Source organism: Natrix helvetica (genome assembly GCF_964273705.1).
Source record: "Natrix helvetica genome assembly, chromosome: 3".
Lineage (NCBI taxonomy): Eukaryota > Metazoa > Chordata > Lepidosauria > Squamata > Natricidae > Natrix > Natrix helvetica.
The window spans coordinates 115,040,011-115,054,736 of record NC_138549.1 but is presented as its reverse complement, the minus strand read 5'-3'; the positions used below and the strand labels follow the sequence as shown (position 1 = coordinate 115,054,736).

The 14,726-nt window shown below is 42.0% G+C and overlaps 1 protein-coding gene across 1 annotated transcript in view; it reads right to left on the bottom strand.

Annotated features, from left to right (window-relative positions):
• Positions 1-14,726, bottom strand: part of POMGNT1 (protein O-linked mannose N-acetylglucosaminyltransferase 1 (beta 1,2-)) — a 36,143-nt gene that overhangs the window by 6,795 nt on the left and 14,622 nt on the right. Inside the window, exons 6-19 of the mRNA XM_081948314.1 lie at positions 14,605-14,718; positions 13,352-13,469; positions 12,147-12,245; positions 10,959-11,086; positions 10,075-10,145; positions 9,378-9,453; positions 7,101-7,184; positions 6,176-6,217; positions 5,001-5,059; positions 4,364-4,436; positions 4,105-4,233; positions 2,634-2,759; positions 1,289-1,353; positions 273-317 (exon numbers count right to left, since the gene is read on the bottom strand). Coding sequence (XP_081804440.1) covers positions 273-317; positions 1,289-1,353; positions 2,634-2,759; positions 4,105-4,233; positions 4,364-4,436; positions 5,001-5,059; positions 6,176-6,217; positions 7,101-7,184; positions 9,378-9,453; positions 10,075-10,145; positions 10,959-11,086; positions 12,147-12,245; positions 13,352-13,469; positions 14,605-14,718 — 1,229 coding nt within the window. The remainder of the gene's footprint in view (positions 1-272; positions 318-1,288; positions 1,354-2,633; positions 2,760-4,104; positions 4,234-4,363; positions 4,437-5,000; positions 5,060-6,175; positions 6,218-7,100; positions 7,185-9,377; positions 9,454-10,074; positions 10,146-10,958; positions 11,087-12,146; positions 12,246-13,351; positions 13,470-14,604; positions 14,719-14,726) is intronic.

Here is a 14,726-nt window from a genome sequence, read left to right as displayed (position 1 = left end):
ACCAAGTGCCACATTAAAGATAAAAAACAAGAACATGCAATCCAAAAAAATATTAACTGGCTTTGAAAATTCCTTTCTTATTTCAAAATCAAAATATTTTTAAAAGGTATGCTAGTTGCCAAATTGACCACAATGCTCTTCTGAATTCACCTTTCAGGCATTTGCCAGCATTTCATAATTCCAGTCCCAACATTTTGCACACTAGATCAGGCCATATAAGGCATCCAACTCTCTATCAGTTTCAGTGATCCATTGTTTAACACATAAGGTACCTGAGCAGACGATGAAGTTCAATTTCATATGCATCTTTCTTTAAACTGTACAGTAGAAAGAGAAATAAAAAGTCAGAACTGAAATTGAATTGCTTTATACTCTATAGAGGGATGGAATATTTTGCATACTGTAAGACTGTGTTAACTAAAAAATGGCAACAAAAACGGCCGATTTGCAGCATTGCATTTTCTTCTCCCATCTCCACATCCCTGCCTCCAAAAATAAGCAGTGACATCTTAAGTGGGCGGGAGGAGGGGGGAAGAGGACTGCCCTTATTTCCATCCTTAACTTCCTGCAGATCCTCAAAACATGGTCTAAAAATAGAGTTCTACCAAATGATTTGTTGTCAAGAGGCCTCAATTTTTATTCCCACTTAAAAAAGAAACCCTCAGAAACAAGCAGAAAAGGCAATCTATTGGCGTTGGTGTGTGTGTTTACACAGAGCTCAAATAATAACACTCCAGGGAATGGCAGGTAAAGACTGTAAACAAACCCTATAAATGTATACTTAGTTTTCCATAACAAAATGTTTTCCCCTGCAAATGATGTACACGGAAGCTCCCATTAAACCATTAACCAGCTGCACCAAACTAATTGCTCTTATATTTCTGCTCTTCTATTTTTATTCCACACTTTCTTCTTGTTCCTTGTGCTCATGAACTGATGTGGAACATTTATAGATGCATATTTGTATTTGAGCCAAACCAGAAGCTGCCAAGAATCAACCACTGAATTATAATTTACAAGTCTACCTTGGTTGGGTATTAGTAAATAGTCCCTCCATTAATCCAAATCCTTGCTGTCTGAAAATGGTAAGGGAATCTAATTTCCGCCCTGAGTAGGTTTTCCTGTCAAGAATATTATATTAGGGTTGATCTTGACTTGCTCGTGTTCCTCAAGTAGTCTAGTATGGCTACATTCATATTAATGAGTTGCCTAAACAAGAAAGCTTATGGGTAGGTCAGAAGGTGTCCATGTTAGCTTGTTCTCCATATTCTCTACGTACTGAACTTACCTCTCCACATTTTTAAGCTGCACATTGGGGACTGTGTTGAACTTGTGCTTTTTGAAATAGGCTTCCTAGAAAAATATGAATGGGAAAAAAAGACAAATATCATTTACCCTAGCCCTCCACTTTCCCCCCCCCCCCCCAGCAGGGAGAGCACCATGGATACTGCTGCTGCCTAGAAAGATTTGCAAGGAAAATATTTTCCATCATTGTCCAAAGAAGAGCAACTGCAGCTAAACCATCTCATTTCTTTCATCGATAAGGCCAAAAGCAATCATTGGGGAGAGCTGTATATAGTGAACAAATTGCTGAGTTTTGCTTATCGATGTTTGACTAAAAGGACAAATTGCAAATATTGGGATTAGGGAATAAATCAAATGAAGACAATATTGATTGCTTTCTTGTTTACAGTTAGTCTAGTCCCGTCATGGCGAACCTATGGTGGAACGCAGAGCCATATTTGCTGGCACGCGAGCTGGCAGCTGATTTTTGGCCTTCCAGAGGGCTGGAGGGAGCCATTTTCACTCTCCCCAGGCTTCAGGAAAGCCTCCGGAGCCTGGGGAGGGCGAAAAACAGGCCCAACAGGCCAACCAGAAGTTCGTTCCCGAACTTCTGGTTGGCCTGTTAGCTCCGTTTTTCGCCCTCCCCAGGCTTCAGGAAAGCTTCCAGAGCATGGGGAGGGTGGAAAATGGGCCCAACGGAAGTTTGGAAACAATCTGTTTCGGGTTTCCAGGGGGCCCGGGAGAGGCCATTTTTGCTCTCCCCAGGCTTCAGGAAAGCTTCTGGAGCTTGGGGAAGGTGAAAACTCCCCCCCCACACACACGGTGTGTATGTCATGCATGCATGCGTGGGGGTCACACATGCATGCGCAGGTGGGCGGGGCGCATTGAATTGTGGGTGTGGGCACACACGAGTGTACGGAATTTTGGCATGCCTTTACAAAAAGCTTCGCCATCACTGGTCCAGTCCTGTATTCTATTGCCTAAAACAGTTACTCAATTTTTTTCTGAGTGCTCACAAGCAAGGGGGCTTCTTCCATCCTACAAGGTGAAGCTTTAAAATCTACTTTGCCCATCCAGAGAAATTCCATTTACTTATAATGGCCTTTGAATACTAATATGGGAGGCTAGCATAGGCTATTAAAAAAACCACACCTTCTCCTCCTTCCAAAATTATCCTGCCATTGGCAGACATTGCCTGAAAGGCGACGAAGCACACGAAACTGAACAATCTTAACTGTGCTTCTTCCCCAACTGAAACCTCTCAACACCTACAGAGGCTATTTTGTGAATAAATAAGGATATGAGCAGGAGCTGCTATTCCTGCAGTTGAGTTTAGCAGGGTAACTCACATGGAAGTAGCCATTCATGTTGAGGCCAACAATGCCAAAGTGATACGAACGGGACACATCTGGGATGAGGCATTCACGGCCTTTCCGCTGTTCCGGCATGCGCATCCACATGTCCCAGTCCCAAAGCTGAGAAAAGAAAGCAGGCATAATACAACAAGCAGAAGAAGCTTTTTTCTCCGAGAGCAACTTATTTTGCTGCAGCCACCATAAGCATTTGCATTGCTAAAAAAAAAACAACCCTTGAAGTTTGAAGCAGAAGATAACTCAACCCAAGTTTCAGATGTAGGCTCTTATTATTTCTCAGTTTTAAAAATGGATAAGTGGAGAAAATGGCCCGTCACTTAGCTTATTGAATAAAACCTAAATGCTTCAAAAATGCATTTCCCCTTTCTTCTAATGCTTTCACTGTTCTTGTATATCCCACATTTTAAAAAAAAAACCTGCATGCTCTCACTGTGATATTTAGATTGCATGAACAGTGGGAATGATGTGAAGCTGTTAGAAAATACATAAGCATGAATGACCAAATGTTAAGTAAGTATGTTAATTGTTAGATCTATATAAAGCCTTCTCAATTGCTTTGCCAAGGCCAATCAGTAAAATGACTTCTAAGCAGATGGTAGATGGGGGCACAGCAACAGCTTACTAATGCTTGCTTTTATGAAGAGTTTCCTTAGAAGAAAATCTGCCTTTCTCAGCCTGGGTCCTCCAAATCTGTTCCCTCTGAGTATAGTGGTTGGAAATGATTAGAAGTGGAATTCAATGTATTTGGAAGACATCAGATTAGAAGAGGCCGGTACATTAGCTTATTGTTATTATTAAAGCAGCAGCTCTTTTAAATAGCTATCATGAAGTCAGTTATTTTAATAGCAATTGCACTTAGACTTATAGACCGCTTTGCAGCCCTCTCTAAGCAGTTTACAGAGTCAGCATATTGCCCCCAACAACCTGGGTCCTCATTTTTCCGACCTCGGAAGAATGGAAGGCTTCCTTTTATTCTGTTCTACTAAAACCTTAATGTACCAACTTCTGAATTTTTTCCTCCTAGCTCTTTTTGTTCAACTCTAGATGATTTGAGGGACTGCTTAAATCTTAAAACTACATTTATGTATATAAGCATAAAAAATAAGCCTTTCCAATCATAATTTTTCCCAATTAAGGAAGCTTTTTGAATGCAGCATTGGAGCAGGATTCCTGAACCTGGGTTGCCTTTTAGATACAGTATATAGATTTCATCTTCTAGAATTTCTCAGCCAACATGGTCTTTAGTAATAATGCTGAGTTTACTTATTTGGAAATTGCAAAGGTTAGAAAGAATGAGCTATAATCCCAATGATGCAAGAAAAGTTACCACTAACTCATTATGAATACCAGAGGGTAGTAATAGAAAAGTGGCCATCAACCTAACACACACACACACACACACACACACACACAGAGGGTCTTATTCAGTAAGGAAAAACAAACTGACCTTCTCTGGTGTTGGCCACTTGGGTTCCAATTCATCCTTATACATTGTCTTTCTTAGCACCCAGCCCAGGCCTGGCATGGTCTCTACACGATACAGAAGTGAAGGATCCTCAGCGGTATGTTCGTATCCCTAATTAACAAAAGGGAAAGATTTAGGAAATCTTCCCCAGCAGGAAACTTATCATACAGTCCTTCACCCAAGTTTGGGGAAATGAGGTGAAATGTGATAAGAGGGAAGATCAGGGTAACAGATAACTAACCTGGTCATTCCAAGCAGAGATGCAATACAAGCTGTCATCTTCTTCCAGCAAATAGATAGACTGGCTTAGAAAGCTAAGAAAATGGAGAAGAATTTCAAAGAACAAGCCAACACTGATTTGATTTATGAAAGCAACGCTGTGAATTGCTTAAGACTGGAGCATTCTTTTAAAAAGGAGATTGCTTGGAACAAAGGCAGTGAAGCACTAGCGAAACTAAGGACACGAATGAGTTACATGAGCTAAATATGTTCTCACTTTGGGTATAAGAATCAGAAAATGGGATACTGAACAAGCTTCAAACATATGCAGACATTTTGTCTAATATCCAAAGACTCATCTTGTGTTAAAATGCTAATCCATACTTCTCAGATAAAAGACTTTATCTGAGTCAACTTGCATACTGTGATCTAAGTTATCTTTCCGGACCATCAGAATTTCTTCTGATGGGCTTGATGGAGGAACTCTCATTCTACAGTATCTCCCTTGCAATGGAGTTATACTTTCATTGTCAATGAATAGCAATATATTCATCTAAAACTGGCCAGCCACACTGACAGAAGAAGTATCGGGACACAGCCACAATTCTTTGCTGGCAAAACAAAATAGGACCAAGGTAGAAAATGAATTCAATGAATACCTGAAGAAATCAATGGAAATGTCCAAGTCTTCTTCCAATACCACAGCAAACTTTGCATCCTACAAAACAATCAGAATAGAAGGGAACCTATAGTGGGCAGTGATGGCGAACCTATGGCACGCGTGCCACAGGTGGCACGCGGAGCCATTTGTCAGGGCACGCGAGGCGCTGCCCTGTCAGCTGGCCAGCGCGCGCTGGCCATCTGAGTTCTCCTTTTTAAAAGCCATTTTTCGCCCTCCCCAGGCTCCAGAGGCTTTATAGGAGCCTGGGGAGGGAAAAAAGACCCTCCTCCGCCCTCCCAGAGGGCCTCAGGAGGCTTCAAGGACCCTCCGGAGGCTTCCCTGAAGCCTTCGGAACGCTTAAAACCACCCTCCGAGCAAATCGGAAGTGACTTCCGGTTTGCTCGGAGAGTGGTTTTAAGCGTTCCGAAGGCTTCAAGGAGCGTCTGGAAGCTTCCCTGATGCCTTCGGAGCGCTTAAAACGACCCTCCGAGCAAACCGGAAATCACTTCTGGTTTGCTCGGAGGGTGGTTTTAAACAGTCCGAAGGCTTCAGGGAAGCCGCCGGATGGTCCCTGAAGCCTCCAGAGGGCCCCCGGGGGGGGCGGGGGAGGCTGTTTTTGCCCTCCCCAGGCTCCTATAAAGCTTCTGGAGCCTGGGAAGGGCGAAAAAAGCATGTAAACATGGGGGGGTCGTGCATTGTGCGCGCATACGCACTGGGGGGGGTCGCACATTGCACTATGGGTGTGGCACACCCGCACACGACCCCCCTGCGCTCCCCTACTTGTGGCACGCAAGCCAAAAAAGGTTCACCATCGCTGCTATAGTGCTTCAAATCTATATACACATTTTCACTCAGTGTAAGAATTTTTGGAAAGCTGACAATTCAGCAATGTATTATCTTCACCAGAATATAAGAACATTCCTTTTTCAGTAACAACTAAATCACCAAAACCCGTATTTCTAAAAAGCATGGCATTATATTTGCCGTCATGTTATGTTTAAGTAAAAGAGCCTCTGCAACTTCCAGGTTTGCATTAGGTACTTATTTACTATAACTCCTTTAATTAATTAAAACTAACTCTCAGTAGTTAACACAGAAGAGCATATTCTAAAGAGGAATTTTTCTAAATGAATAATCCTCTCTCGACTGGCAAAAATAGAAGAGCTGACGTACCGGATGCAAGTTGAATGTTGCAGTCAAACTGGCCTTGTAGTGCTATATGGGGACAAAAGAAGGAGTAAGAATGGGGGCATTTCTCGAAATCTGTTTATTCTTATAGATATGATAATACTAAGAGAGTCATTACTGAAAAACTACTTGTTCTGACCTAGGCTTCCCCAGAAGCATAAAGCCAAGTCCTCGCCCTGATAAACCCCTTTTCTTTAATTTACAGTGAATCCCCCTCCAGCAAAGTCTTTCCTCTCCCACCATCTTTTAAGATAGTTCACAATTACCGACCATTATCAGACTTGGAGAGTGGCCAGGCCGATATCTTTCAGGCACTGCAATACTTGGCAAGAATGCAGAAATGAAATAATTGTCTCCTGCAAACAACCCTCCCCTTTCGCTCCTCTTTTATTCCCTATGGGAGGGGCCATTCACCATCCACCCATGGCCTTACTCCCAAGTCGACCCTTGTTCCTGAACTGTTCCCTTTGTCTGGCAACTCTGCGCATGTGCACACTGGGAACAGGCTCCAGCTGTTCGTCTGCCTCACTGATGTCTGCCTCCGAAGGCAGCTGATAACTGTCATACGGCCCTGGCCCCATCTCTGCCTCAGACGCAGAGCACTTGTCAGAGCCTTCCCCAGACTCCCAACCTCCTCAATGTCCAAATCTGCTGCCAACTCTGCTGGTAGGCCACAACACTACTTTTTAGAACATTTAGACCAACAACCATCTTTATCTCTTGGTTTCGTTTGTGCCAGAAGGCAAGAATGATACATACACTGCATTTCTAATCAATGGAGAGCCAAGGCTTGTGCTTGAGCTCACCCACCACAGATCAGTCTGGAGGATAACAAGCACAGAATAGGATTTCTGATGGAGTTTGTGGTTTCATGGAAGCAGCAGTCAAGGCAGTGAAATGGGCTACTCACCTGAGAGACTCTTGCATTTTTAATGCTGATGGGTGTGTGCTGGATTCCCTTCAGGCCAAATAATTCAACCACATCCATTGGCTCCTGGAAAAGAAGGAAATGTGTGTGGTAAATAAGGTTTTCTGAACTGTGCTCACTCATTTTCATCTTTCAGGTTGATACAAACCTTCTATTTTAGAGATTTCCGGGATTCAACAGGATTTTTCCTAGAATAGGGGTAAACAACCTGTGGACTCTAGCTCTTTCATTAGAGTCCTCAGTGTGTTCTGAAACTATTAATGATTATTAATAATTTATCACTATTTTGAGGCAGGCGATTCATGAAGTGAAAGCTGTACACAGTTCTTAATTTTGTATTAGTGTTTTTCCCACTGTCATCCCCAGGCTTTCAAAATGTGTTGCGTTCTGTTCCTGACCTACAGTTGCCACATATCTTAGAACTTTATACCCTTCAGAGCCTCAACCCAAAATGCATAACTTCGTGTACCTAATGAAAATTACTGTCTACTTCTGCAAAAATAAGAATCACCATCCAAATGCCTATACATAAAGTTCCTTATCTTAAAATGGAACATTAACATGTTATTATAGTCATAATGTGTTTTTATGATATGCTTCTTCAATGCCAAACACTGAAGGCTCTTTATTTGCACATGGGATACAAGTTGTTCATATTGTTCAGAGAAAAACAGAAGTAGATCGGAATATATATTCAATTTACATTTTATTAAGTGGTTACATCACAGTTTCAAAGAGAGTAGTCTATGTTATAGGGCAGGGGTGTCCAAACTTGGCAACTTTAAGACTTGTGGACTTCAACTCCCAGAATTCCCAGGGCTAATTAAGAACACCAAGTATGTAATACTTTGTGTGTGTATTTGTGTGCGTGCGTGCATGTGTGGGTGTCCATTAAACCAGGGGTGGCCAAACTTGGGAAATTTAAGACTTGTGGACTTCAACTCCCAGAATTCCCAGGGCTAATTAAGAACACCAAGTATGTAATACTTTGTGTGTGTATTTGTGTGCGTGCATGCATGTGTGGGTGTCCATTAAACCAGGGGTGGCCAAACTTGGGAAATTTAAGACTTGTGGACTTCAACTCCCAGAATTCCCAGGGCTAATTAAGAACACCAAGTATGTAATACTTTGTGTGTGTATTTGTGTGCGTGCGTGCATGTGTGGGTGTCCATTAAACCAGGGGTGTCCAAACTTGGGAACTTTAAGACTTGTGGACTTCAACTCCCAGAATTCCCCAGCCAGCATGGCTGGCTGGGGAATTCTGGGAGTTGAAGTCCACAAGTCTTAAAGTTCCCAAGTTTGGACACCCCTGTTATAGGGACAGCCAATGGCAGATATTGGGCTGAACAAAGCCCCTGAAGTAGTCTTTGAAAAAAGAGTATCTCATAGGGTTTGGGTTTTTTTTGCTATAAATACAATTTATAAACAACTATCTCAGTAGTTAGATGGTGTCAACTTTATTATACATCTGATCAATTGCTGAGGGATCTAGTTAAGATTGATTTCTGAAGTCTACAAGGATCCCAAGGCTTCGTATCTAGAAGTTTCTCATCTATAAAAAAAAATCCATGTATTTTCTCATACATAAGCATAAGCATAAAACCGAATCATTCGGTGCCTTAAAAGACTTGCTTTCATGCTGTCCTTCTGTAGCCAGGTGACACAGTTGCTATGGCAACAAAACAACTCTACAAAGGCGTATCTACCATGTGAATAGATATATTCCTTTTCAGGAAGGAAAACAGCTCCGCTGTAGGGACCAAAAAACCTAAGTCTGAGTTGAACCAATTCCAGTTAGTAAATACCACTACTGCCCCCAGAACAAATTTCGTGACAGAACGCAAAGAAGTACTATTAGTAATATAAGGCGCAGAAAAAATAAAATCTCCTCAGTGTTTTTAGCCAAAACATATTTGCAATGCTCAGGAAAAGATGGCTCTCCTAAAATCCCCATCTTGCACAGTGCTAACAATATGAAAGGTGATTAGAATGTACATCCCAGTCACCTACAGGCTCTGCGTTCATCTTTCAGCCTTTTCAAAAGTTCTCCAGGACGTGTATTCTTTCATAAAGGGAATATAGTAGGGGAGCAACTTTAATTTCAATTAAATTTAAAGATTAAGATTTGTCCTAGCCTCACTAACTCTTCGGTGTAAGGAACATCACCCAAAGGCCACCCCAAGTGCTGCAACTGGACCCCCTCCCCCAAAGTTACACACCTGCAAAGTAGAAGTCGATCCACTCTTCCTGATGACTTACCTCATAATATCCATCAATAAAAACTGTTATCATTTGAGGATTGACCCCTTGTGCTGACAGAAGGGACCGCAGCATCCTAAAGAGAAAAGGGTTCATGTATTTGCAGTGATTCCCAGAAAGCTTTTTAATGCATTCCTAGAATATATAGTATATTTAATACTAGATTAATACTTTAATATTGCTGATATAAACTTGACTAACCTTTGTTCATGTAAATCTCAAATTATGTATTGTATGCCACTCAGAGCTGACTATTTAGAATATAAACTGTTTGCAAATAAACAAACAAGATGAGACTGGAGGATCTCAGATTTAGACTTTTGTTCTATTATAGGTGAAATCTTCCAGCTGACTCTGGATCTATAAACGTTGTGCTTTCCTTTTCCCTTCCTTGCAGGATACAAGACTTTGTTTGTTTAGAGCATGGGTGTCAAACACGCGGCATGATGTTGCCGTCACATGACGTATTGTGTTTTCCCCTTTGCGGAGCTGAGTGGGCATGGCCTGTGCGTGACGCATCCAGCCCGCAGCCCGACAGTTTGACATCCCGGGTTTAGAGGGACAAAATCAAGAAAACTTGACCACATCATTTGGGAACTGGTGATTATGTTCCAACAGAAACTAGGCAGGCAAGAAATATGAATTCTCCACTTGATGTTACATAGTAGTTACTTTGTCCCTACTAACTGTCTCTCACCTGTACAGGTAGTTAGGTCTGTTCCCTGCAATGACAGCAACAGGTACATCAAAAACTTTGTTGTCTTTCAGCTGAAAAAAGGAACACCAGAAACAGAAATTTAAGATTAACTGTCAACACCGTACCCCCCATTGCACCTTTTATTTTTGTCTGTTCTTACACTCGAACATTATAGGCAGTGTTTCTCAACATTGGCAACCTGAGGATATGTGGTCTTCCAACTCCCAGAATGGATGGCTGAGGAAATCAGGGAATTGAGATCCATGCATCTTCAAGCTACCAAGAGTGAGAAACACTGATTGAAGTGGAAAACTGGGAACAGTTAAGTTCTGTATCAGCAATTTGTCCTTGCCTGTAGTCTCAAAACTTAGATTATGAACTCAAACCAATATTGTCTGACCACTACCAGAATTAGGATTGTGTAAGTAGATTTTAAAGTGAACTACTTATATGTTTCAGAATTCAGAAAAGATTCCCAGTAGTATTTATATTTCTCTCATGTATCTCAAATTCAGAGAAGTAGGCAGTTGGCAAAGAAAGGAGGAGATTGGAAATAAAGTAAAAGTCAGAAAAGTTTAAAAAAACAAGGTAAGGCATGAAGGACAAATGCAACAATCAGATGACCATAAAAGATCATTTTAAAAAAATCTGACTCCCAACTACACAGTCTGGTAAACTTTATTGCCAGATAGAACATCCTATCCATCCATCCATCCATCCATCCATCCATCCATCCATCTATCTATCTATCATCTATCCATCCATCCATCCATCCATCCATCCATCTCACATTAATCATTTGATAGGCCAGTTAAATCTATGTAATTAGATAGAAGTTTTGTCACTAGAAAGAGTTGGTGAAGAAGGGCCATTATTGTACTTACTGGATCAGGATTGAACTCTATAGGTGTAGGATCTTTACAGCTGCAGACACTTCCATAACCTTCCACTTTGCTGCAAAAACGCTTTCGCCGCCGATTCAACTCAGTATCTGGCCAATGGCATTCTGCCTCTGTGGAATACATAATATATACGCATATGATTAGCTTGAGATATAGGAGAGTTTTGAAATACCCAGCCTATTCCAGTTTATGTTCTGTTATAGGCAGCTCAGAACATTCTTAGGATATTTCCTATCCTAAGATATTTCCTATGATACCCATAAGCAACAAACCATCACTAATGATTAAAAATCCGAGAGTGAAAATTCAAAACATCTGTATGACAAATAATGCCTGGCTGCCAAACAGAACATGATTTTTTTTTTTTTAAAAATGTCTTTTGAATATGGAATAAAAAAAATAAGATCTTGTCTTCAAGGAAGCTTTTAATTTCATTGGATTTGCTTCAGGAGAAACCAAAGAGAACAGCACTGTAAATCAGTGTATTAGAGCTGCCAATTTCTCAACCTATCCCTAGTCTAGCCAATCATTTTGGGTTTGGGTAGAAAATCAGGATGAGGAAAGCTAAAACAACATACAGATAGTCCTTAACTTACAACCATATTTGGGGTCAGAACAACTGTTACTGAGTCAGATGATTGTTAAATGAATCATGCCTGATTTTTTTTTTTTTTTGCTGCAGTTGTTAAGCAAATCCATCTCCCCCTCTCCCTCCCCATGGACTTTGCTTGCCAGAAGCTGCCTTGTGGAAGGTTGCATTTAGTGATCACATGACCCTGGAAAGCTGCAACCATCAAAAATAGGTATCTGTTGCCAAGCACCCAACTTTTGATCATGTGACTGTGGGGATGCTGCAATGGTTGTAAGGGTCAGGACTGATCCTAAGTCACTTTTTTAGTGCCATTGTAATTTTGAAATGGTTGCTAAGCAAATGTTTGTAAGTTGAGGACCACCTGTACTATAATGAGTAGGAAGTCAATCTACCCTGAGTCAGATGTCCGATATTTGTGTCACATCATACAAAGTACTTTTTATCCCTCTTCAGTAGAAACTTTACTAGTTTTAGTCTTCTTCCTCAATTCTTTACCTCAGCCAGGTTCCCGATTTCCTAGCTTTGAAGCTGTTTGAGGGTAGTCTCTACTACTCCTTTCTTGGGAATGAATATCATACCTTCCACAGAGGTTAACTGGACTTCCGTTTTCAACAAGACTGGCTCTCCCCATGAGGAGAGCAATGCAGACTTGGCATGCTTCTCGCCATAGACCTCACCTACAGAGAACCCAACACATTATGGTCAATAACCATTCACTATTTTGGCTGGTCCACTATTTGATCCCTGATGTAGCAATTAGTCAGTAATCTTACTTTTTCGCTAGGCTCCTTGGGATATTTCTTATAGTGCAAAAGAAAGATTAACAAAATATCCCTCTATGGTACTCAAGAGTAGGAGGAGATAAAGACACCCTCAACTGTTGTAGAAGAGGGAATTTTATTTAGATATGAAACATTGCAGCTGCCTATGCCAGTGATGGCGAACCTTTTTTTTGGCTCGCGTGCCATAAGTGGGGAGAGCGCAGGGGGGTCATGTACGGGCATGCAGCACCCATAATGCAATGCGTGACCTCCCCCGTGCGCATGCGCACATTACAGGCGCGACCCCCCATTTTTTGCATGCTTTTTCGCCCTCCCCAGGCTCCAGAGGCTTTATAGGAGTCTGGGGAGCGTAAAAACAGCCTCCCCCGCACCCCCGGAAGCCCTTTGGAGGCTTCAGGGACCTTCAGGAGACTTCCCTGAAGCCTCCGAAGCAGTCAAAATGACCCTCCGAACAAACCGGAAGTCCGTTCCCAAACTTCCGCTTTGCCCGTAGGGCTGGTGTTTTGCGCTCTGGAGGCTTCAGGGAAGCTCATGAAGCCTCCGGAGGGCCTCCTGGGGGGCGGGGACGCTCTTTTTGCCCTCCCCAGGCTCCTATAAAGCCTCTGGAGGCTGGAGAGGGCGAAAAATGGCTTTAAAAAAGGGTGAACTGAGCTGGCCAGCGCGCGCATGCGCGCTGCCCAGCTGATAGGGCAGTGCCTCGCGTGCCCTGACAAATGGCTCCGCGCGCCACCTGTGGCACGCATGCCATAGGTTCGCCATCACTGGTCTATGCTCACTCCCCATATTATTAACAGAAAAAGTTCTCAGCTTCTCATGCTCCAATTTAATGGGGCTGAGAATTTCCCATATTATGAATATACGAAAAACAAGAAGCTAGAGCAGAGCCAAATATTTGGCTTGATTAATATTATACTTCTCCTTGAAAAAGTTACAACCCACCAGGAGCCCATCTCCTGCGTCCCTTTCTCCCATGAAGATTTCTGCCCCTGCTCGATTCTGACCTCCTTTTTTCCCCACAAATGTCCACATGTCTCGCCAGCTGAGGGAAGCTGCAATCTGGCTCCCTAAACTCTTCAGAAGACTCTTGGCTGTGTCTTTAAGGTGGAAGGAACCCTCATCCTGAAAAGGAAGAAATCCCACAATATTAATACAGATACATGGCTTATATATCCTTTAAGCACAAAGAATCGTTTGATGCTGCCTCAGTTCTTTTAAGCTAAAGCTCCATTTTTTTAAAAAAAAACTTGTAATAAGATGTCAAAGTAAGACTTGTTTTTTTAGTGTGTCATATCAGTGAATGCTGTGGCTCAGTGCCTAAGAGCTTGTCAATCAGAAAGTTCAGCAGTTCATCACCTGATATAAACTGATCGAAATTACCAATTGAATTTACCACACTGACTACATGTTATTACTTAATATTGAATTTTATGCAAATGTATACTATGAGTTTGGAGGGGGGGGTGCATCTACCGTATTTCGCAGCTGCCAAAATTTGTAACTTTTCCCTTACCTTTCCCCTTTGTAAAATATAAAAAAAACCAATAAAACTTTGTCTAAAAAAAAAAAAGTTCAGCAGTTCGAATCCCAAGTGCCGCGTAACTGAGTGAGCTCCCATTACTTGTCCCAGCTTCTGCTAACCTAGCAGATCAAAAGCATGTAAAAATGTAAGTAGAAAAATAAGAACCACTTTGGTGGGAAGCCACCAGGCCTGCCATGCCCCCGAACTGGTTCTCTGGGCGGGACCATAGGCACAGCCACTTTATTTTTCAGTTCTACGCAGGCGCAGAACAATTTTAATTGCACTGCGCATGCACACATGAGTGAACCAGCAGTAATGCCTGCCAGAACCCACCCCTGGTGGGAAGGTAACACTGTTCCATGCGCCTTCAGCATTTGACCACGGCCACATGACCACGGAGACGTCTTTGGAAAGCGCTGGCTCTTCGGCTTTGAAACAGAGATGACCACCGCCCACTAGAGTCAGGAACGACTAGCACATATGTGCGAAAACCTTTACCTTTACCTAGTGAGTCATATAATTTAAGATTAAATACATATAAAATTAACAAGATTAAATTTTCAGATACAGGCCATAAAATTAATGTTTAATAGTAGCGCAATCCCCTTGACTTCTCTATCGAAGTATTTCTAGCTTCATTAGACTATGTTCAAGTGAAACTAGAAATTTAATTTCTGTTAAATGTCAGTTATCTGAAAGAAAAAAAGAAAATTTACAACACCAATTTCAATTTACCTTAATTGTGAAGATAAGGATGCGACCCTTGGCCACCATGTTGAGGAACAGAACCATGGCCTCATCTTCATGGGGAGAATAGGTGTCAAAAACCCGCTTGGCCATCACATGGCCCTACAAAA